Raw genomic sequence first — 23,285 nt, 5'->3', positions numbered from 1 at the left:
AATTCCATCATGGGAACTTTAAGTTGTGCAGGAACTGACTTTTCCCCTTGAAAATGTTTCTGGAAGACTTTCTGTGCCAGAAAAATTTGGAGAATTTTCTGTTTGATCAGTGGTCTTAGTATGTGGATTCAAGGAGGGCAGCTTCTCCCAAAGCCCTGTAAATTTGTGAGAGAAACAGAGGTGAAAGAGGAGCGTAATGGCAAAGAGATTCCTTCCAGCAGCTTCATGTTTGCATTTTGCTAACCTTCCCCTGGTCTCTTCCATATCACTTGAGTCACACTAGCTCTTCTGGGCATTGCCTCACACAAGCACCAGCATCTAATTGTGGATGCATGGATTATCTCTAGCCTCACCAGGGTAAAGCAATTCTGAGGCACTGCCTGAAACAGGTTTTCTACAGAGAAACACAGAAGACGTGCTGGTATTAATTAGTTTACACGTAGAATTTGCCTATCAGCTGCTGATCTTCAAAGCACTCCATTGGAAAAGCATATTTCATTACTACAGAAGGAGGACACAGACACAGTGTAACCCATTTCCAGTGACCCAGGAGGGCTGGAGCAGGGCTGGGAACAGATCCCTGCTCTGCCTTTTTCAGCAGGGTCATACGTCTCCATCTGAATACGGGTGTGAACACTACTTATTTAATAATTACTTTTTTGGCAAATCCAAATGCTACAACAGGAAAATGGGTGCAAGATTAGTATATCCCTATTTCTTGTTCCTGTTGTATGACATGTGGAGGCGTTATTTTTTTGGTGCTGTGTTTGCTGGGCAGGGCATGGCTTGTACCAGCCATTGTAGCAGCTCTCCTTTCCACAAACCAGTAGGTGTTTTCTCCCATTGAGTTTTAAATGTTCCAACTTTCTCAGCACCCCGAAGCTTCAACAGATTTCACTAACAGGTTCCCCTGCAGACATTACCCTGAATTCTTCCTTTTTCACAGCTTTCTCAATATAGGTCATCTTTGTTGACATGTCACTTTGTGCACTATCTTCATTTGAGGAATCCCAGACTGTCATGAAGAGGAAATTTTGTCTATTTTCCTTCCTTGCAAGTTACAGGAGAGTTTACCCTCCCAGGCTTTGCTGAGGCTTGGATGCCTTCCCACCACCTGATGGCTGGTGGTCTATGAGACCATTCCAGAGGCTGCTCATGAGACAGCAGGATAGACAGAGAGCACAGGGAGTCCCACTTTGTTCAACAGTGTTTTTCAGGCTCAGGAAGAAAGGCTGCTTGTAAAATACAGACCACTGGCAAGACTAGAGTTGTGAGAGAAAGCAAGAATAACTCAATCAAACCTTTCTGTTCAGAGAAGCCTGCAGCCTGTGCCATCGCAGGTTCATCTCTCCAAGACACTCGGCGAATTCTGTCCTTTCATACCGCTTGCTTTCCACATCACAAGTGCTCATCTGCAAGAGCGACTGGTTAACAAAATCTACCATCCACTGTTTAAAGTTCATTTCCATTTTATATTCCTGGAAGGGAAAAATAATAATAAAAAAAAAGAACAAAAACATAAAACAATTAGTTTGGCAGTTTAATCCAATCAGTTCCAAAGATGCTTCAAGGTATAGCTATGGGACATTCATGGCTTATTCCAAACCATGGCCCAAAATATTTTTCTGAAAGAGTGCTGGCTGTAGGGATAATTCTTAATTTTTACGATTCTATGTAGTTATTTCCACCCATCCAACTTTTACAGAAAATCAGCATCAATACATGGGTAGCTCAAGGTTAAGAAGAGACTAGTATAGAAGCAGGGAACAAAACCTAGCAGGACCAGACACAGTACTTCATCCATTAGATCATACCATCACGCTGCCATGGGCCCAGATTAGGCTAAGACCGAGGGCTTCCCATACTCTACGATTCACAGGCAAGTGCAGACAAGCTGCATACTCCCTTTATCAAAATATCTGGTATCAGAATAGAAGATCAGAATATGTGGGAGGAAAAATGGTCCTCCAGTACCAGTGTCCCTGCCCACAGAGATCACTGAGGAACTACACGCAAAGTGAGGACAACATAAGGGAATGTCTTTTTATTTCAGAAGGTCTTAGGAGAAGAAAGGAGGAAAGGACTCTTTATTGTATCTAGTAGTACCCACAACATACCACCAGGGAATAGCACAGTAGAGGTACTGAAGCCATAGCTGCTTCCCTGTGGAAATTTGTGACCCTCACCCCAGCTTTCTTCTCAGGATACACAACCTCACATTGCTGACAAGTGCAGAAGACAGGCCTACAAACTGATCTCTAAATATCCAAAAGGTTAAAACCAGCACCTCACCTACATGTTCCAACTGCCAAATCCAACTGATATAGACCTAAATGTTACATATCTGCTACTAAGGCTCTCCTAATGAAATGCTTACGTTGACGCTTGCTTCCTATGCAGTACCAAAGTGCCTGAGAACTGCAGCTGCCGACTGAGAACTGCTGCCCTGTCTGAGCCCAGGGCACCGCACGGTAGCTCTACATGGGCAGAGCAAAATACATCTCTGTAGGGATTTGTTCCCTGAGGTTGGGCTCCCTGGCACCTATGGAGGTACAAGCATGGCCTGAATCATTCCTGGGGCTTGGGCAAGCAGCCCATGCCATTGGAGCTTTAGCAGCTGAATTGAGCCAAGAGCCTGCTGCAGCCTCTCTCTCTGCAGTGACATCCGTCTTGTCCCTCTTTCCCAGCAGGTTCTCTCTTTTGGTGAAACTTAATATTCAAACCCCTGTTAGCTAGTTAAATGAATCCTGCTGATGGAGCTCCATTACAAGGTATTCCTTGTTGAAAAGGCAAGACTAAAACACAGCACAAAGACAGAGTCTGTGTTCCTAAGGAAGCAAAGCTTCCCTGCTCAACACATTTTATAATCTAAATGCAAGAGAGAGAGAACAAGCAAGACAGATGGGACAGCATGAGGAGAAGGAGATTATAGCACAGCAGGCAGTAGCTGTATTGCAAGGCAGGCAGTGTTTTGTGTAGCATGGAAGCCAAAGGTTTTTATAAAGGAAGATTTTTAAGGCACCTTTGAGACTGTTTGAGGAACCCTCCTGAGAGCAAGGGGAAGGATACGACTACCTGTAGGCTGCTTCCATCCTTTTTACAGCCAAACACCTTGCAGAAGGCCTGGGCTTAGAACTTCCATTTACCTTGCAACTCTGAAGGCGGCTTCTGACTTGGGCAGCACTACTTTGTGAATTTAGTGGCTCCTCATGTCCCTGCTGTTGTTCCACATGGTCCAGCCAGGTCATTAGTTCAGCAATAGCTTCCCGCGATGAAAGCTTTTCCATCTGAAGCTATGGGTAGAGCATATAATGAATGTTCTACACTCTGCTTGAAAGAAATATCAAGGAAGATGACATCTGTATTTTTAGAAAGGCTGCAATTATCGGGGTATGAACCTGAAAGTGAGCCCTGTGCTCCAGAGGGGCACATAACTTGAATGAAGAAAAGTTCGAGAATTCAGAAGTTTGAAATAAAATTCTTTCTAATTGTAATAGACCTTCATATAAAACTGTAAAGATGACAGATATCTGCAAAACAGCCCAGGAAGAACACTGCAATAATTAAACTGCAGTACAATATTAGGGATATTAGCAAGACAGCTAATTAGGGAGGAGGTACTTTGGGGGCCTTATGGAGCAGCCAACTGAATCCCAGCAGCAACATTTTCAAAGTGACTATTTAGCTTGAACTGAAAGAAGGCAGCAGAGTTTCTCCTCACCTGGTGAAGCTTTTCTTGGATGGCTGGGAGCTGTGTAATCAGTTCTCCCCATTTTTGCTCAAACTTTGCCAAAGATGACCTAAGTGCCGCAGTATCAGCTTGCTTCACGTGAAAGAGCTGGTTGGCAGTGCTCACCACGGATGACTTCAGGGAAGATTTTTCATCAGCTTCCTTAGAGAATGCCTGAAGTGCACAGGAGAAATTTAAGAGAGGGTAAATATCTAGATATCGAAGAAGACAGAACAGGTTTTCAGTCTCGGGAAGTTACACCTCAACAAACACATTTTAGCAAGTTTGTAAAGTTCAGAAAACCTAAACTCAAGTTGTTCTGGCAGCAGGTAAGGCGTTTTTCTGCCCAGCTTGATACAATGCTGAATGCCACCTTTTGCTCCACAGGGATTGGGAATATCCTGATCCCCTCTTCACAAAGAGGTCGAGGGAGCAAGCCCAGTCCTTGAGTCTCTGGCCAGTTCACACCTATCAGTCCAACCTTCATGATGCTTTGCACCATGCAAGACTCCCTCTGTCAGGCCTCACACTGGGGCTGAGCCTCCTGGCTAGTTGTACATGGGAGCACAGGCAAAGACATGAAATGCAATTCAGTACATTTCTCTTTCCTGTCTTTACCTGACCACCTTTTCACAGCCCAGCTGTCTTCACCCATGTTCCCTGAGCCCACACTCCAGATTCCGTTAGTAAGTGACCCATCAGCTTGGCTGAACTGCTGTGTCTGGTATGTGGCATCAGGAGCAAGGCAGAAACCGTGCTATCGCACGGTAGGTACATAAGAGATCCTATCTGGGATGCCATGTGTTGCAATTGGAAGCTCATTACGAGAGGAGTCCGTTCTGATTTATGCACTCTGGCCAGCCTTGGAATCTGAAGGAAGGTCTCTGGTGGCTTCCCATCCTCATGGTTCCCCACACAGATAATGGGGTGGCTTTGGGGCACATAGCCATTCAGTGCTATATTATGTGGCCACCTTCTGGGTCGTAGCAAATACAAAAAAACACTCAAAAAGGTCATTTTCACGTCAAGTCACAACATCTTATTTAAACCTGGGAAGAGAAATGACTTACAAACAAGCTGTTGATGTTATCCCTGATGGTAGGAAGATCTTGTGACACATTGAGGGACTGCTCCTTCCAAAAATTCATTCTCTGCTGAGCAGAATCCAGCCATTTCATTAATTCCTCTGAGTCTCTGTTGTAGCTACAAGGAGGAAACAAAACACACAAACATACATCTCCTAGTTGGGTCTAGGATACATTTCTCACCCTCCAAGTTGTCCTCCTCTCTGTGAGGAAGCATGTGCTCTTCTGGCACCTGTGCCACTACATAACCCTGCAGAAGCATGGCTACAACATGGATCAATGTACAGCACAGCAGTTCTGCTGAAGTACCCACAAGACTGTTCCTATCAGCTCTTTTTCTCCCTGAAAATACCCTCTCTCTGTATTCACCCACCAGTTGCCATGACAAGCTCACATGGGTGAAAAGAATCACAGAATCATGAAATCGTAGGGGTTGGAAGGGACCTCTGGAGATCATCTAGTCCAACCCCCCTGCCAGAGCAGGTCCACCCAGAGCAGGTTGCACAGGATGGTGTCCAGGCAGGGTTTGAACGTCTCCAGAGACAGACTCCACACCCTCCTCTGGGCAGTCTGTTCCAGTGCTCTGCCACCTTCCAAGTAAAAGAGCTTTGCTGAAGGTCAAAACCACCAGTGTGGATTATGCACGCTGCAAGACACAGTGCAGAATACACACCAGGGGTAAACACCAGCAAACACACCTGGCATGCTCTGTCCACGCTATGGGTCCAGCCAGCCTGAGCTCAGAGCACACAGACCACGTGCAGAGAGGGCTGAGCTTGGTACATCAGCTGGTGAACCACGCTGTATTTTCTGCCTCCGTCTGACTGCCAGGACTGCATTGACAGTTGGCTTGGGGCATGTGAAAGCCTTGAGCATCCTTGGGTCCTCCCCTCTTTGGAGAGCTTCGAAACACAAGTCGAGGCAGCATTTCAGCCACCTCTTGAACATTTTGTAAGGTGGAGAGTGTACGTGCCCAGAGAGACATGTTAGGTCTTTGCATGGTAATCAAAGGTAGCCAAAATGCTCAGGGCCCCACGATCAGAGCTTGTACGCTTCCAGGGTACAAACTGCAGCACGATGCAGCTAACTCTCACCTAGATGCACTGACTTTGCATCAAGCAAAATATTCTTCCTACAAAAATAAGCACTAAGTGAAGCATTTGCCTGCACAGTGACAGAAGGTCGGAGAAGGCCCACTTTTCTGATCACCACCGCTTTTTCTTTTAGATTATTTTTCTCATTTTTAAGTTAAAGGAGCTATGTTTTTTATTAATTCATCATTGTATCTCAGAAAATACACTTACAGATGGTCAGAAACTAATTTCTAGCTGATATCTCTACTTGCTTTCTGAGTAATACTCACCTGACCAAGAGTCTGAGTAACGTCTGAAGTCGCTGTAGTTCATGGCCAACTCTTTTGTTTAAAGACAACCATCGCTCTTCCAGCTTCCTAATCTGGCTTCTCATTTCTGGGGAGCTCACAGCAGTCAGCAATTTCTTCCCTTCTTTCACCAGCTGGTACAGCCTGGCGTGCTTTTCATCAACACTGCTTTTGATTTGCTATCAGAATATGGGAAGTTTGCAAAACAATAATAATTTAAAAACCGAAAACACAGTTAGCAAAACACTTACCATTTGTTCTAACTTCTTAATTTCACATTCCCTCTGTCATGTTTTTCATTTTCCAAATGGAACAAATGTGTACTTCATTACGGGTATAAGGGACGCAGGTTATTTTTTTTCGTTTCCTCTGGATAGATCAAGACTCATCTCAATGTAATTGAGACACATGATCAGAATGACTGTGTAACAATTTGATGGGCTTTTTTTGACATGTGTAAACCTCAAGCAATGGACAAACACTCTCTATCACTTCTGGCTGCATTGTCCAAACATGAATGTCCTCAGCAGAAAGTTATTGCCCTCCTGTTCTTAGAGGGCCTTCTGCCTCACTCCTATGTTTAAAAAAAATTTTTAAAAAACAGCATTTGTGTGATGTGCGAGTATTTCTCTTCTCTCCAGGCATAAGAGGCTTGTACAATATTATTAACAGGGATATTTCTCTCACAGGAATTTAGCCCCAGAGATTTTCATTCTGCTGCGTCCTTGAAACTGTGAAGCTCCAATGCTGGGACTCCCCCCAGAAGCATCTTCTAAAGCCTTACTACTTTGTTTCTGATGTCTTTGAAGATAAAGACTTGAGATTGAAAAGCTAGTTATGACCTTAAAAAACCAAAGTGAACCAGGCAATTTCACTATCAATAGCTATGCAAATATTGCACGTCTCCCGTCTCAATGTGACAGGCATCAATAGCACCAGAAGGTAACTGTGATTGTAAATATCTACTGTCCTTTTTGCCTGTATAGTCTATGAATCTAAATATCAATCTGGACTCAGCATAGACCCAAAGACTCAACTCAAAAATTTCTACTAGAGAAGGTCCTCTAAAGACCGAGAAAGGCCAAACCTGACAGGAATGCAGAGCACTCTCTGAAGACAGATACTATTTCTTCTTAATTTCATAAAACAACCATAAAGGCTGCTTTCATATCCTCCTATTCAAAGCTGTTTAAAACATAAATAAAATGTTTCCAACTGGATTTGAGGTTCTAAATAAAGGTGTAGCTCTGCCATCAGCTGGGAACATACCAGGAGCCTATTTGCCATTCTATACAAAAGGAATTTTATTCTCTTCGGCCAGATAGAAATCAGGACATATTGTTTTGAATTCTCAGAATTTTAAATGGATCTGGTAAACCTGCAGACCTTCTCTTGCAACCAGGGGTTCAGATATTTGAAGGTACTAGGTTGATTCTTCCCTTCCACAGGTTATACATCAGGGCATGAAAATCACCCCTGAATTACAGAGAAGTTGTCCTGTGTTCATTCCAAAGTTGATGTTGGGGCCTATGTAGCCTAACGCTATCTCCTCCCAGATATCTCCATTTGAAGACCAAGTTCTAAAGCAGCTGTAGTCATTACTGCCACTTAAATGAACTTATAGCCCCTGGCTGAAATTATCAACCCAATTTCCTGCTACTTTTAAAAAAGTTTTCAGCTTGCAACCACATACAAAGCTCTATAGACCCACGAAGAAAACCGGTCAGACACAGATATATAAATACCTGCAGAAGTGCAATCCTTTCCATTAATCTTTCTTCTGTTTCTTCAACCAAATTCACAGAAGGCAATGTAGAGGCAAGCGCCTCTAACTCCTTATTGAAAACTCCGCATTCATCATCAAATTCTGTCCATTCCTAAAAAATACATGGCATCATTAACATAGCACAATCTATCTGCCTTTTTGCTACACCAGACTGAAGTCTTAATGCTTATTCTAACACCAGCAGCTCTTAATTGAATGAAACAGAACATGAAAATAGGTGAATAGTATGAAAATATTGAAGTGAGACATGATTTTACCAGAGATGAATTAATTAATTCATTCTCTAATATCACAGAATCCTCACCCACAAGCTCTCAACTCTCTCTTTGTCTTCCCCCAGGGAGAGCTTTAGGGACATCTCCTCACTTTCTATCCACTCCTTAACAAGGAGGGCAACATCTGCACCCCTCCTGCCTCGCCTGTCCCTTCTGAACAGTCTGTAGCCCTCAATAGCCACTCTCCAGTCACAGGATTCATCCCAGCAGGTTTCAGTGATGGCCACTATATCTTAGGTTTCCAGCAGCACTGTAGCTTCCAGCTCCTCCTGTTTGTTGCCCATGCTGCATGGATTCATGTAGAGGCACTTCAGCTGGGCTGCTGGCTGTGCTGCATTCTTAAGGGAACACCCCTTCAGGTGTCTCTCAGGTGTTTCCCTGTTGACTTCGATTACCTCAAGGTTTCTTATTTTAAAGTGATATACTTAATTCTTTATTCTCTAGGGGTGTTTTAAGATCAATTTTTAGGTTTTATTTTAAAGTGATGCTGGTATTTTTGTGCCTAAAATGGCTCTAGTGTCAGTCCAGGCACTCAAAAATTACTGCAAGGAGTCATAAAGTCCCACCCATGTCAGAGTGATGGGTTGAAAAGTTCACTTCCAGAGGTTTTCAAGGAAAAAAGCCAGTTACTGACACAAACAGAACAAGCAATAGGCTGTTGCTGTGCAATGGAGACAGGAAAGGATAACATCAGGCAAAGAATCACTGGTGCAGAAATGGTTCCCCTAAACACAACTCCTCTTCCTCGCTCCAGCTTTTAACCTGGGTTTCTTTTAATTCATTACCTTTAAGAGGGTCTCTAAGTGTATACCATACTGGCGGGCCTTCTGCTCCAATAACTTGACTTCATTCACCAGCTCTCTCCAGAATTCCTCTCTCTTTTGTAGGATGCAGGGAGTCACCTTCTCGGAAAACACTTGCATGAAAGCCATGCGGTTCATGAGGTTGTGGAAAAAGTCCTGAAAAAAAAACCCAAAACAAACAACCAAGTTAAAGCTTGCTCTATATGAGAAATCACACACCCACAGGAGGAGAATGAAGAAGACAGAGAAGACTCGCTGAGAAGAGTGGCCAGTTTCAGGGTCTCTCATAACTCAGGCTCAGGAGCCTTCTACCCAAACTCTGCACCACCCCAGGATGGGCAATTACTGATCATTTTACCAGTCATCAAGAACCAGTGATAGGACGGAATGAAATGGAACAGAATGGAGTATTTTCAGTTGGAAGTGACCTACAACAAGCATCTAATCCAACTGCCTGACCATTTCAGGGCTGACCAAAAGTTAAAGCATTCAAATGCCTCTTAAATGCTGATAGAGGGGCATCAACCACCTCTCTAAGAAGCCTGTTCCAGCATTTCACCACCCTCTCAGTAAAAGAATGCTTCTTAATGTCCAGTCTAAACCTCCTCTGGCACAAATGTGTTGCATACACTACTTCCGTTTACACATTTCTAAAGAAGAAGATCTACATTTATACCTTCAATTCACATTAAATACAAACATGTTGTGGGAAGATGATGGAAAGAAATGTTTAACTATAAATAAATTCATAGTTTAGCATGAGGTAGTCATCACCAGACAGCCATTATCCAGTTTGCTTCATCTGGATGGGAGATGACTCCAGGCACCAAGGGTATTAGCAGTTGTAAGGTCTAAGCAATAGACAGGGCAAATAATCCTTTGGGTTAACTGGGTAACAGTTTGATATAGTTATGGCTGAGCTCTTGGGAAACGTATGAATCCCAACAGAACACCTTCCCCCACCAAAAACCTTTGAGGGTTTAAGATTACATTCTTCAATCAAGATCTTCTTCACTGAGAACTAATAATTAGTACAAGAATTTCACTTAAGGGCCGTACCCCAGGCATATTCTGTGTGAACCAGGGCAGGGAAAACGGCTTTTGCAGGTTTCTTTTGCTTTTGTAAATCAACGTATGCATATTTGGACTGCAGATACATTATTTGTTTTCCTTTTCCTTTCCTAAATAAATTCCTAACGTTTTGCTAAAGGCAATTTGCAAGTGACAAACAATTCCTATAGCTCTGGAGCAGTGGCTTGCGGTGCTTGGCATCATGAAGCAGTTCTTAAGGGAGGTTGAGCCATGTGGAACAGTTAAATCAAGGCATTGACATGATAAAGACACCTTTGAGTGACCAGCGGTGGCCAGGGCTTCCTGCCAAGCAGCAGGACAGTGAGGATGCAGGTGCCTTCTCACCCATCTCCCACCAAGCATCCAGCAGCTGGGTACCAGGGACACTGGGCTGCCAAGGGGAGTATCTAAACTACCCACTCTTCGGAAAAGGAGCTCTTATGGGTAAGTTTCTTCCCTCAGACCATGACAGCACAGAATGCTGAAAGCAAAGGCTCAACTCCCAGTTGCTTGCCAGCAACTTCAAGAACCTCACTACTGATTTATTGTTGGTAATTACAAGGACATGTGTTCTCCTCACATGTCGATATGTTCTGAGGCAAGTCAAAGTATTATTAGTCTGACAAAACTGAAATCCTGATCTTAACTTGTCATCAAGCCTGTAGTTAAAATAACAACCTCTCTTTCATATATTAGTGGGTCCTATTTTGGTCTGCTGAAACCTTTTGCTTTGTTTTCTGCACATACTCCAACCCTTGCTCTGTGCTATGAGCTAGTTATTCCTCTCCATAAAACTGGAGAGAAACCAGTCACAGGAAATAGTGCTCTGACTCTGCTGATCTGAGCAGCCCTGTGATAAGCATCTTATACCTTGTGATTTTCCAGGTAAGACTGTAGAGCTGCTCTGCTTTTTGTTAGCTGCTTTGGATCTTGTGCAATCTTCTCTCGTCCAATAGCTATCAGCTCTGCAAATCCATGAAGTAAGTCCTCATACTGGCTCTCACTGATGGAAGGAGAGTGCAGCTCCGCGTACTTCGCTTTGAGAATCCCCCACATGTCATCCAGAACATCCTACAACGTAAACACAGTTGAGCGATTCATGAAAGACAGAAACCCTACAAACCCACACACACATATTCCCAGAATGCAAAATTACCATCAGCCTTTCGATGGTAAAAATACCTTGCTTAGAATAATCAACCCTTGCTGAGTAAGTGGAAACTGTGCTGTGATCTTACCTCTAATTTATAAGCTTCATGGATTAAGGTGACAGGTAACTGAAATGTTTCCCCATGGCCTCTCAGTCTTGCTACTTGGTTTTCAAAGTTTTGCAGCTCCAAAGCACAGGCATCAGTTTTCTGCATTTTAGGACAAAATAAGCTATTAGGAACAGTTCTGTTCCATTACATTTCCTATTATCACTAGTATGGCAGCAGATCCAGGGGCTGGATCTCTGCTGTGCTAGTACCACGTTAAGTTCACAATGAGACCCTGAGATACAATGAGCTTATAAGCTAAATAGACCAGACTGTTCATGCCTCAGCTTCCTGGGTGCACATGACACAGCCAGGAAGGGAATTCAGGTCTTGGGTCTCAGTCCAACATCCAACACTCATTTCAGTTTACTAATTCAAGAGCAGCCATTAAAAGGAATCACGGACTCAGAAAATACCATTTTTTCTTATGAATTAGAAAAACTTGGTTAGGGATGGACTGAGACAGGTTCTCCCTGAAGGGATGGAAGTTACGTACTTCTAGCATTCCTTTTCCAAGAGTGGGTACTTGACAGAAGCAGGCCTGAATATCCTTCCAATATCTGAAGGGAGCTACAGGAGAGCTGGGGAGGGACTCTTTGTCAGGGGGTGGAGTGACAGGACAAGGGGTAACGGTTTTAAACTGGAAGAGGGGAGATTTAGATTAGACACCAGAAAGAAATTCTTTCCTGTGAGGATGGTGAGGCACTGGAACAACTTCATCCTGCCCAGGGAAGTCGTGGCTGCCCCATCCCTGGAGGCGTTCAAGGCCAGGCTGGATGGGGCTTTGAGCAACCTGGTCTGGTGGGAGGTGTCCCTGCCCAGGGCAGGGGGGTTGGAAATGGGTGATCTTTAAGGTCCCTTCCAACTCTAACCATTCTATGATTCTATGAATATATCTAGGGGAGCAGTCCCTTCTAGGGGATCCAGCAGCTCTGAACGTAGCTTTCAGCTTGGCAGAAGGTCATGTCTGTAAACAAGTTTATGAGCTCATAATAAAACAAAAGTTTCGGGACCCCTCTTTTCTTCACCAACAAGCAGATAGATGGGTGATGACCATTCTGGAGAGGATATGCAATCTGTTCATTTTTAATTCTCTGCTAAACCCTATCAAGGTTGAAGATAATAACTTAACTGGTCAAATGCCCTATTTTAAAGTGCTCATAAGTGCCGAAGGAGTAGATATAAATACTGGAGTACTATTCCCACAAAGAAAAGCTCATTTTGCATATAAAAAGGCATAACGTGTGAAAAGCTGTACTTTGCATAGCTCTTTTTCTTCCCTGCTGTAGTGTAATTGCTCTGAGAGGTTGTGGACAGACTGGTTCCTCCACTCCAACTACTAAAAGGACTCAAATTAGGTCTCCCTATGGATTGAGGTGTAGTTAAAAAAAAAAAAAAAAGAAAGAAAGAAAGGTGGCAAATACTGAACTTTCTCCTTCTCCCATTCTTCAAACCTAAGTGAGACTCAAACTTTAGAAAATATGAAACTTAATGGGTTGCAAAAAAACTGGAAATAATAGCTAATGCTGAGAGTTTTTCCTCTCCTTTCCTTCGAATGAAATTACCTGAAGCTGTTCAGAAATATTATGTCCACGTATTCCATTCAAGCACTGTTGCAGAGCAGCTTTTTTCTCAGTTAACTCATCATAGAGCCGCCTGGTTTCATTCTGCAAAAGAAACAAACATCACAGGTATATTACATATCAGGAACATCATAATGACTAGACAAAATTACACAGCAAACAAAATAGTTACCTCTTAGGGCAAAAGCACTTTTTTCCTCTTTAAAAAAAAACCAACATAAAGTATGCACATTATGGGCTAAATGCAGTAATTGAGGGAGAGTCTGTGTAGTGTAAGAAAGCAGATTACTCTGTCACAATGATCCTCTACGACCATAAAAAATTGGGAAACTTATAGAGAAACAAATTCTTCTTTTCTGAAAATGAGAAATTGGGCCCATTACTGAGGGCTGATGGAGCTCCGTGAATTCTGCATAAGTAAACATTGCAAGACTAGTCCTGCTACTGTTTGGAGACAACATCTCAGCGTTCTTCAAAGGAACTGTTTTATTATTCAGCAGTAAAGAGCTAGGCTGACTTGCAGATGAGGAGCACACGAGAGTTTTGCTGGACATTGGAAACTATATTTCAAAGACCAGGCTTTTCTTTCCTTACTTCAGCCTAAATACCTCATCTGAGTATTTTCCAGCAATAGCTAGTAGATTTAGCCCATCCCGAGAACCTATGGAAAAGTTTCTCATAATCTGCTCTTCTGAAAAAGAACCAAAAAAATGCAAATTCACAAAACTATGGCTTCTGCTACTGTGGCACAAAATTTAAAGGAACAGCAAATACAAAGTGTCAAATCAACATCCAATACATAGCTAAAAGTGGCCCAGTGCCAGAAATGGCACCAAAAGGGAGCGAGTCCACACAGCAGCAGAAAGAATATACAAAACCCTCCTTGGCCTAATCCCTACACACAGAAACTTGCTTTAGCCTGTAGCTCCGTGTACACGGGATCCCCGGTTACATCCATCCTTTCTACATGCAAACTTTCTACTGTGATCAAGGCCTCAAAGGCAGCGAGCATTACAAACAGCACTGTAAACTCCAAAAATTAATTTGTTTCTTCAGAGGCCAAGACAAGTTTGTTTAGTACAGGGGAAAAAAAAGAAAAAGAATAAAGAAAGTCCATTATAGATTGCTCATCTGTAACCCAAATGCATTAACACTGCCAAGTCTAACAGATGCTACGAAACAAGATGTGCATTTGGCAGTGGAGTACCTGATAATTGCTATTATGATCCAGCCCAGCTTTCACAGAGCTGCTCCTTGAAGCCGTGGCAGCCTGAGTTTGTTCCAGCCGTGCCTGCAAGTTGTTAAAGCACTCGCAGAACACATCTGTGCTCCCACCAGCGCAGCTAATAGACTTTAGAAGGTCATCCTTTCTATCACTCAGGTCAGCATGAAGTTTTTGCAGCTCAACAGAAAGAGTCTAAAGGGTTGAAAGAAAGATAATGTGAGTGAAAACGGTCTCTGTCCGAAGATTCTTGCCTGTAAAAAGCAGCAGGACTCAAGTCAATAATTGTTGTTGAAAGCCATAGGCCCAAATCTGTTCAATAGCAAATAGTTTGGTGGAATTCTTCCTGAAGAATAACAGAAAAACAGAGAGGAAATATCAGGCCATATATATTCCAGAAATCCATTGGGGTTTCTTGTTCCCTCAATGCTTTAGGACAGTTACCTCATAAAGAGCTTGCTGCACTGCTGCCTCTTCAGTGGAGAGGACTGAGGTGTTTAACATCTCCTCCATGTTATTCAAACATCGGCTGATTGCCAGAAGCAGCTCAAACAATTTTCTGTCCAAATTGGAAGAGACTTCCTCTGCCACATTATCCTGGGTAAAGGCAAGTCAGAATTTTTCAGTACTTTGACCCAAGGCATGGTTAAGATTTATTCACTTGTATAAGGTTAGAGGTTCAGTCAGCTAATAATAAAATCAAATTAATGCAATACTAAGGACAAAGTTCATGAGACATTTATATGCATGTAATATTCAGAGCCGTCAAGCTCAAAGCTGAGCCAATGACCTTTGAGGTATTGGGAGTGGCTGTGGTCTCAAAGGTCTCTAATCTCAGGAATGGGCACAATACAGTATGTCTTATCAGCTCCAACACTGCAGATTTACTGAAATCCTTCACAGGCTCCTTGCTTTAGGTAGCAGAAGTATCATAGCTGAAACCTGAAAGGTTTCCTCTCAAAATCCTAAGGTGATTTCTACGTTATAGTCCCTACCTGATGCAAAAGCTGCACTACAGTGAACACCATTTGCAGTGATGTGGTTATTGGCTTTTTCCTAGTGGCCAGACAATGTCTTGTGTCTAGAATTCCTGATACTTTTTGCAATGCTAGGACATGCCATTTTTACCTGTGCATGCATCGCATTTGCTTCTTGGCTAAGGTCTCCCAGCTGGACGGTGAAAGTTTTCAGTTCTTCCACAGTTGGGGTTCCTGCACTAGCGAACGCGCCTCGGGGCAGCACGTTCACCTTTGTTGTAATCTAGTATTTGGAAAACAAACATTGCAATTAGGTGAAGAGCTCATATGAAGACAAGGCTACAGGCAACTAGATAACACTCCTCTCAAAAAGCATGAAAATGAAAATTTCAAGGCATTAATATAAGGCACCTGGATAGCAGGGTTCCCCGTTCTACTAGCAAAAATTAGTTGGGTGGGCTATGCCCTAATGGGAGGTTGACCAAGAAAAGGGTCCTCTGATTCCAAGCTTTAAGGGCTACAAGTTGTGCGTTGTGTTAAGGCAGCCCTGCTGCCCACTGCAGTGTAAGTCCTGCCTGAAAAAGAAGGGCTGACATTCACCCTTCTACAAGACTGATATTCTTCCATGTAACGCAGTAGTTTCAGAGAATGGGGAATCTAGTCATTCTAACTGAATGCGAACAAACCCCTTAGTAACAGAAATGATAGTTTTGCATAAGCAGTAAAATTCTGTTGCCTGCTCAGAACAAATACAGGTGCTCTCGTTGCAGTCCAAACTCCACTTTTGATACGTGAGAAAGAGAGAACACAATGGAGAACGGCAAAACAAAATATAAACCAGAGATTTGTTTTGGCCAAAATATTTTCACTTGGAAGAACTGAGACTTACCTCACATCCATGACAAACAGTTGGGAGCTTGCTGGCTAACTCGCTCAGCTCTCTTGAAAGAATTATACAGATAATATCTGGTCTGATTGTTAACTATAAGTATTCACCTATATGCTCCCATACTATTCTTAGTAGTCACTACTTCAGAGACGTTATTTATCTCAAAGTAAAATTAAAAGACAATCATGAACACAGTATAAAGAAAAAATTTCCTCTGGAGAGCGCTCGCATAGATTTCAGTTACCTGATGTAGAGACATGAAACAATGATGCAGGAAGATACACTAATTGCTATTTAATTGCTACAACCAACCGCCTGCAGAAGTGTTTTACTGAATATAAACGGACCTGAGGTTCCACAATCTGGCAGAGAGGAGACTTCATCTTCGATGACAGCTCTTCCTGTAAATATTGCCATTTATTACCCGTTTGGTCCTTTGGAGTTAAGGTAGGATCAGCCTGCTTGCTCTTTGGATCAGATTCTCCATTGCTGTACGGAGAAAACGTTACAATGGCAAATACTGAAGCAGAATAAGCAAAATTAGATTTGTAAAGTTTCTTGTATAGGATTAGTTTCTAATGCCTCAAAACCCGTGTGAAACCAAATGCATGGATGACATTTAATCCAAGCTTTGATACGTTTCTTTGGGCTTTTCCCTTCCCATGAAAGGGGCCAGCTGGCAGCCTCCATCTCTAAAATGACACTATGGGGAGCACAGCCCTGTCACATGTCTTGGTTCCATGCTGGGAGGTGCACGATCCCAATGTTCCCTTTTCAAAAATGCTGCCTTCAAACGTGACTGGGTGTCTCCATCTGTTTGTACAATAAAGGCTGTGAATAGAGATACCTAAACTTGCCTCCAGACAGGCCTGCTTTAGTTTATGGCAGGTGTCAGTCCTGCCCAATAACAAGACTGATTCTAAAAACTGGAGTCAGCCCAGTCTCAAAGAGGCCATCACATAAACCATACTCCATTTCTCTAGACTGTTGATGGCAGAAGTGTCCCAGAGGCACATATTCCTGCACAGAACCAATGGCGACACTGCGAAGTTTCAGCAGGTTGAGGCAGTTTTACATCACTGAATTTGGGAACTGATTGTGTTATTTTGTACCTTGATTCCAATTTCTGAGTCACGCTGTCTTCAAACTGCGGCTGCATTTTTTCCACGCACGACTCAATGAAGTCCATGAGGCTTTTCTGCTCTGCTGCTTTTGCTTTCAGATCCTGTGCACAGAGAACAGCGTGAACAGTCAAATCAGTTGTGTGCACTGTATTAATCTGAAATGATGCCTGTGCTTTTCCAGTCACATTATACATTAATTCACTTAGTAAAGAAAACCAAAGTACATCAAAGAAAAAATTTCCTCTGGAGAGCGCTCGCATAGATTTCAGTTACCTGATGTAGAGACATGAAACAATGATGCAGGAAGATACACTAATTGCTATTTAATTGCTACAACCAACCGCCTGCAGAAGTGTTTTACTGAATATAAACGGACCTGAGGTTCCACAATCTGGCAGAGAGGAGACTTCATCTTCGATGACAGCTCTTCCTGTAAATATTGCCATTTATTACCCGTTTGGTCCTTTGGAGTTAAGGTAGGATCAGCCTGCTTGCTCTTTGGATCAGATTCTCCATTGCTGTACGGAGAAAACGTTACAATGGCAAATACTGAAGCAGAATAAGCAAAATTAGATTTGTAAAGTTTCTTGTATAGGATTAGTTTCTAATGCCTCAAAACCCGTGTGAAACCAAATGCATGGATGACATTTAATCCAAGCTTTGATACGTTTCTTTGGGCTTTTCCCTTCCCATGAAAGGGGCCAGCTGGCAGCCTCCATCTCTAAAATGACACTATGGGGAGCACAGCCCTGTCACATGTCTTGGTTCCATGCTGGGAGGTGCACGATCCCAATGTTCCCTTTTCAAAAATGCTGCCTTCAAACGTGACTGGGTGTCTCCATCTGTTTGTACAATAAAGGCTGTGAATAGAGATACCTAAACTTGCCTCCAGACAGGCCTGCTTTAGTTTATGGCAGGTGTCAGTCCTGCCCAATAACAAGACTGATTCTAAAAACTGGAGTCAGCCCAGTCTCAAAGAGGCCATCACATAAACCATACTCCATTTCTCTAGACTGTTGATGGCAGAAGTGTCCCAGAGGCACATATTCCTGCACAGAACCAATGGCGACACTGCGAAGTTTCAGCAGGTTGAGGCAGTTTTACATCACTGAATTTGGGAACTGATTGTGTTATTTTGTACCTTGATTCCAATTTCTGAGTCACGCTGTCTTCAAACTGCGGCTGCATTTTTTCCACGCACGACTCAATGAAGTCCATGAGGCTTTTCTGCTCTGCTGCTTTTGCTTTCAGATCCTGTGCACAGAGAACAGCGTGAACAGTCAAATCAGTTGTGTGCACTGTATTAATCTGAAATGATGCCTGTGCTTTTCCAGTCACATTATACATTAATTCACTTAGTAAAGAAAACCAAAGTACATCTATCAGAACAAAATGCAGTTTACGTGTAAACATGAGTTTACCAAACAACCCGTTTTCTGAAAACGGTGTATTTTTATGGAATATATTTATGCCTGAGCTAAAGATTTAAAAGCAAAAACCATCAGTCAGATACAAATTATGCACATGTGGAAATTTAAAGACCATTGACTGCCATCCTTATACAGAGAAAAAGGCAAGGGGGAAAATGGGAATTTCCTCAAATATGAGGTTGAGTTCGAGTTCCATTAGTTAAAAAGAGAGCGTCAAGTGAAAAGTGAGCAATTTTACCAGTGCGGGCTGGCTCATTTTCTTCAACTCTTTTCTAACAGCACGAAAAGGACAAAACCTAGTTTTGAGTCAGCAAAACAGAGGTAGTTTACAGAGCACAGAACATCATCGGATTTTTTTTTATTGCACTAACAACAACCTTAAAGTCATTGTGAGTTAGCCCATGGGAAAATGCTCACACAGCTTTATCTTCAAATTCGTCTCCAAAAACAATGTCCATATATAGATCCAGATTTCAAAATAAATCAATGCTTCAAAGACAGGAGATCGGAAGGACAGGTGATGCCATCTGAATCATTATGAGACAAGACAAGTGTCAGGGTACCATCCACCTTCATAGTATTACTAAACCTTTTGGGCACAGGATTTTAGGGGTGAGGCCTTTCTCCATCCTAACAAACTCCCCTAAATCCTGAGGAGAGGGATGGCCAAAATCTGCCCCTCACAGACTTGATCCCAGAGTGGAAATTGCAGGAGGTATTAAAGGCAGCCCACACCCACAAGGGATATGCAGCAGCCGGGCTCCTGGACGGTAGGAGAATTACCTGTGGGTGCTGGCAACTGTTGTGCCGAACGAGCGGCTGGGGCACGCTGGAGTCATTTGGGTGTAAAACCTCAAGGGGCTCTGGGTCGATTCTGTTCCTGTTGTGACTCTGTAAAGAGAAACCCGTTGTGGGAAGGCTTCCAGACTTGACAAGAGGGCAGAACCTGCAGGGGCAGTGTGGGGAAAATGGCGAAAGCGGAGCCGTCTCAGACATCCCATACACAGACTCTGCAGTGCATCAAACACAGTTGCTGCCCTTGCAAAGATTTCCATCCAGTTCCATTTACTGACAGTTTGATCCATTCTAACCTGCTGCTAAAGCCCTCACATTTCTCTCCCTGACAGTTACAGGGCTGGTTTGGCTCTTCCTGTTAGCAGATTAATTGAGACTAACCCTCATTTCTTGTTGTCTGACCAAATTATAGGGATGTGCAATTCATGATTGTAAGTTTGCTCATCCACCTGGATTTTCTATCTGTCTGTGCTCACGGGGACAGTTCAACAGGAGCCTTTACCAGTGCCAATGTTCTCCTGGGCCATGCAAGCTCCCTCTTAGACTGTGCTCCTCCAGCACTAGAGAGACTGTGGCTGCTTTTACACAAACACATTAGGTGCGCTGCCCTTGAAAAACAGAGTGGGAATTGGCTCTGAAGCTGGGATTTATTGTCTCATCCATTGGGAAACTCAGCAAAGACTGTGCAGCTGTGGCACAGGAGAACTGGCAGAGTCACTGCCCTTGCCACTGATGCATTATTGAAATAGGGAGTTACTGCTTAAGTGCCTCTGCTGCGACACTGTCACAGACAAACACCATGGCATTTCAAAGGCATTAAAAAAAAACAGAAGACGACACAACCAAAACAAAACACTCCCACTTCTTATCCCTTTCCTGTACTCCTCACAAGATCTTAACCTCTGTCACTGAGCACTTAGAGAAGAAAGGATGTTGTTCAGAGATTCATTAAAAATCCACTACTTGCTGCAAAGTACAAATAATTATACAGCACTGTAAAGTAGAATAACAGCAAGTCTGACATTTCTGATTGACTTTTTTCCCTTCCTTGCTTCACATGGTGACCTCTAACTGTTCTTCTGCAACTACAGCACGTTAAAGCACCGTGACTCTCTTTTGCTCTGCACAGCATTCATGTGCTATACCTGCTCTTCACTGTATCTGTCTTGAAGCATCGCCTGGACTTTTTCCAAATTGCACTTCACTTCCTTCAGCTTCAAGGAAAGCGCCTCTGTCTCTTGTTGGTACTGTGCACTACCTCCACAGTCTTTCCATAAAGAAAGGACATTCTGTTCAATCTCTGACAACACCACCTAAAAGGGACAGCAGTCAATTATTCATTCTTAGAAGTACAACGCTCCTTTCCTGTTAACATTCTGAAGGCAATGCTCACGCCTCCCCTGTCTGAAGAGAACACAAACATACAGGCAAAAAGAGAAATAGCTGCAAACACCCTAGAAATTCTCCAATAGAGTATCTTTTGATTCTGAACAATCAAATAAAATGTTTTCAAACAACAGCTTCTTCGGGGAAGTTATATTAACTTCAGGAATTTTATTAACTCAGATACAGAGTTATAAACTCAGATATGGACTTATAAAAGGGGGCAGCAGAAACGATAGACTCCCTTTGGATGCAACCAAGAAGGCAACACACACCAGTGGGGGAGAAGGAGGCAGTGCACAGACCGCTCGCATCACACTTTGGGATGAATGATGCTGAATTAATGTTAATTATTAATGTTATTAATGTAGTGTTATTAAAGTCATTGAATTAATGTTACCATGTGTCAGCCAGGCCATTGTAAACCGTTGGGGTCTGGTTTTGATCCAAGCTGCTGTAAATCCAAGTGCATCTCTGCATTATTTTAAACTCATGTTTTTAAGGTGACCTGGAGACAGGTACCATGACTCAACTGCAAAGCAATACATTAACTGCTTTACATCAAAAAAATATTCCTTTTTTTTTTTCTAGCTGATTTAGGATGAAGAGATCAATGAAGAATTGCTTTTTAATAGAGGATTCAAAATTCTGAAAATAATCCAAAAAACCCAAAGCTTTAAAAATACTCGAGTTCTACCTATATCCCCCAGGGTGCATAAAGATCCCTATTGTAAAAATAGGTATTTTAACTAAGCCCTCGGAAAGTTGCACCTGAAACTGAAATCAGGGGGTTATCTGTTTTCTGCACAGTGTAACGAAGCCGATTAAGTGAGGAGAGAAGCAGGAAGCGTAGCTCTTCTGCAGACACACACACACCCCCCCAGGGAAAGGCAGCTTGTTGGGATGGCAGCAGCAAACTGACCCCTCCTCCTTACCTCGCAATCGGCCAGCTTCTGTTCCACCATCTGCTGCATTTTGGGGGTCTGGGGGTCTGACCCCAAGGACACTTTAGTTTTGTCTAGGCATTCTTCCAGCTCAGCAACCTGGGCCTGGCACGCCTGGAGGATCGTTTCTGGCTCAGGCCTCCCACCATCCACCGCTTCGGGAGGCAGCGTGTCACTCTGAAGCAAAGCACATGAAAGAAAGAACCACAGTTAGATATCTGGTTTTTTGGTTTTGGTCTTTTTTTTTCCTTTCTTTCCCCTCCCCTTACCAGTGGGAAATGTTTTAACTTTCACACTCACAGAGCTCCGAAAGAACTCCGCAACCGCCTTCTCAGATTAAACAAGAAAAAAAAAAAAAGGAGGAAAAGAGAAAAAGAAAGGGAAACTCAGCAGCCAGGCGATCCCGGATCTGGTGTAACAGGTTTCCAGGCGGGATTTGCATTCGCTCAGGTACACCTGAGCGCACAGGATATGGGATGACTCACCATTAACCAGTTCTCCCCTGAGGAGAGATGTTTTGCTGTGGGAGTTAGATGTGAAAACGAAGCAGTTTAAAGCTGCAAAGCAAGCTTTTGGGTAATGCTTATAAGCTACTCACATGGTTGGTTGCAAAAGTTAAATATCTTTGTTCGGGCTTTGTGTCACACAGAAAAAATGGTGTATTTTTAAGTATGTCTTGTGTAATTCTTTATACTTGTAATAAGTAATAATTATTAAAGTGAATTCTTTGTAATAAGGAGAAGTACTTGGAGATATCAGCAGTCGCTTGGAAGGCTGTACAAGGTACGTATACACCTCCAATACCAGTACTTGGTAAGTAAATCAAGCACACCAGCACAAGAACAAAACTACCTGGACACTCCCACGGCTCTAGAGATGGTGTCAGTGGCAGCACACAAGCTCCGTATTAAAATGAGATTCGGCAGAAAAACAGAGAGCAAAACTGCATCGTTTCATCTATCAATGTCTTACTTTAATCATTACTGTTCTTGTTTGTCTCTAAGATGGTCAGGCATTGGAATAGGCTGCCCAGGGAGGTGGTCAAGTCACCATCCCTGATTGTGTTTAAGAGTCGTTTAGATGTGGTGCTGTGGGATATGGTGTAGGGAAGAGCTTTGTAGAATTGGTAGCTTTGTAGATGGTTGAACTCAATGATCCCAAGGGTCTTTTCCAACCTCAATGACTCTACAATTCTATAAGACAGTATGGGACAGCGTCATTAAACACAGAAAGTCAATCTGAGTGTACAGATCCCAGAGCAGTCTAGAAGGTCTTGCGAGGTAGACATGACCGAAAAACTAAAAAAATACCAGTTTACTTCACTGAAATTCCACCTGAAATTCCCACCTCTAGTTCTAAGCCTGTTTGTTTTAGTTAATTCAGTTAAATAACAAAACATTACACACATATAATACTGTGCACAACCACCTTTCGTCACACATGGATGTGTACACAAGGATTTAGTTTACACTTACAGCATGCCCGGCCACTCCCCAGCCAGACATTGTTACTGTCGTAAAGTCTATCCCCTTCCTCTACAGAAATAGACAC

The 23,285-nt window shown here is 42.9% G+C and overlaps 1 protein-coding gene across 4 annotated transcripts in view; it reads right to left on the bottom strand.

The window, feature by feature from the left end:
• SYNE2 (spectrin repeat containing, nuclear envelope 2) overlaps positions 1 to 23,285 on the bottom strand; it is a 154,161-nt gene that overhangs the window by 53,302 nt on the left and 77,574 nt on the right. For 3 of the 4 annotated variants that reach the window (XM_014951607.1, XM_014951608.1, XM_014951610.1), the window contains 18 exons: positions 21,726 to 21,911; positions 20,553 to 20,720; positions 19,396 to 19,503; positions 18,324 to 18,436; positions 17,559 to 17,700; positions 15,321 to 15,452; positions 14,637 to 14,789; positions 14,178 to 14,387; positions 12,953 to 13,054; positions 11,370 to 11,489; positions 11,002 to 11,202; positions 9,043 to 9,216; positions 7,942 to 8,073; positions 6,179 to 6,375; positions 4,801 to 4,933; positions 3,722 to 3,904; positions 3,147 to 3,293; positions 1,302 to 1,478 (listed from right to left, as the gene is read on the bottom strand). In XM_014951607.1, coding sequence (XP_014807093.1) covers positions 1,302 to 1,478; positions 3,147 to 3,293; positions 3,722 to 3,904; positions 4,801 to 4,933; positions 6,179 to 6,375; positions 7,942 to 8,073; positions 9,043 to 9,216; positions 11,002 to 11,202; positions 11,370 to 11,489; positions 12,953 to 13,054; positions 14,178 to 14,387; positions 14,637 to 14,789; positions 15,321 to 15,452; positions 17,559 to 17,700; positions 18,324 to 18,436; positions 19,396 to 19,503; positions 20,553 to 20,720; positions 21,726 to 21,911 — 2,778 coding nt within the window. The remainder of the gene's footprint in view (positions 1 to 1,301; positions 1,479 to 3,146; positions 3,294 to 3,721; positions 3,905 to 4,800; positions 4,934 to 6,178; positions 6,376 to 7,941; positions 8,074 to 9,042; positions 9,217 to 11,001; positions 11,203 to 11,369; positions 11,490 to 12,952; positions 13,055 to 14,177; positions 14,388 to 14,636; positions 14,790 to 15,320; positions 15,453 to 17,558; positions 17,701 to 18,323; positions 18,437 to 19,395; positions 19,504 to 20,552; positions 20,721 to 21,725; positions 21,912 to 23,285) is intronic. The other variant, XM_014951609.1, reaches the window with a different exon arrangement.

The sequence above is a fragment of the Calidris pugnax genome, unplaced genomic scaffold (genome assembly GCF_001431845.1).
Source record: "Calidris pugnax isolate Ruff unplaced genomic scaffold, ASM143184v1 scaffold183, whole genome shotgun sequence".
Lineage (NCBI taxonomy): Eukaryota > Metazoa > Chordata > Aves > Charadriiformes > Scolopacidae > Calidris > Calidris pugnax.
This window is presented reverse-complemented; position numbering and strand designations above follow the sequence as displayed.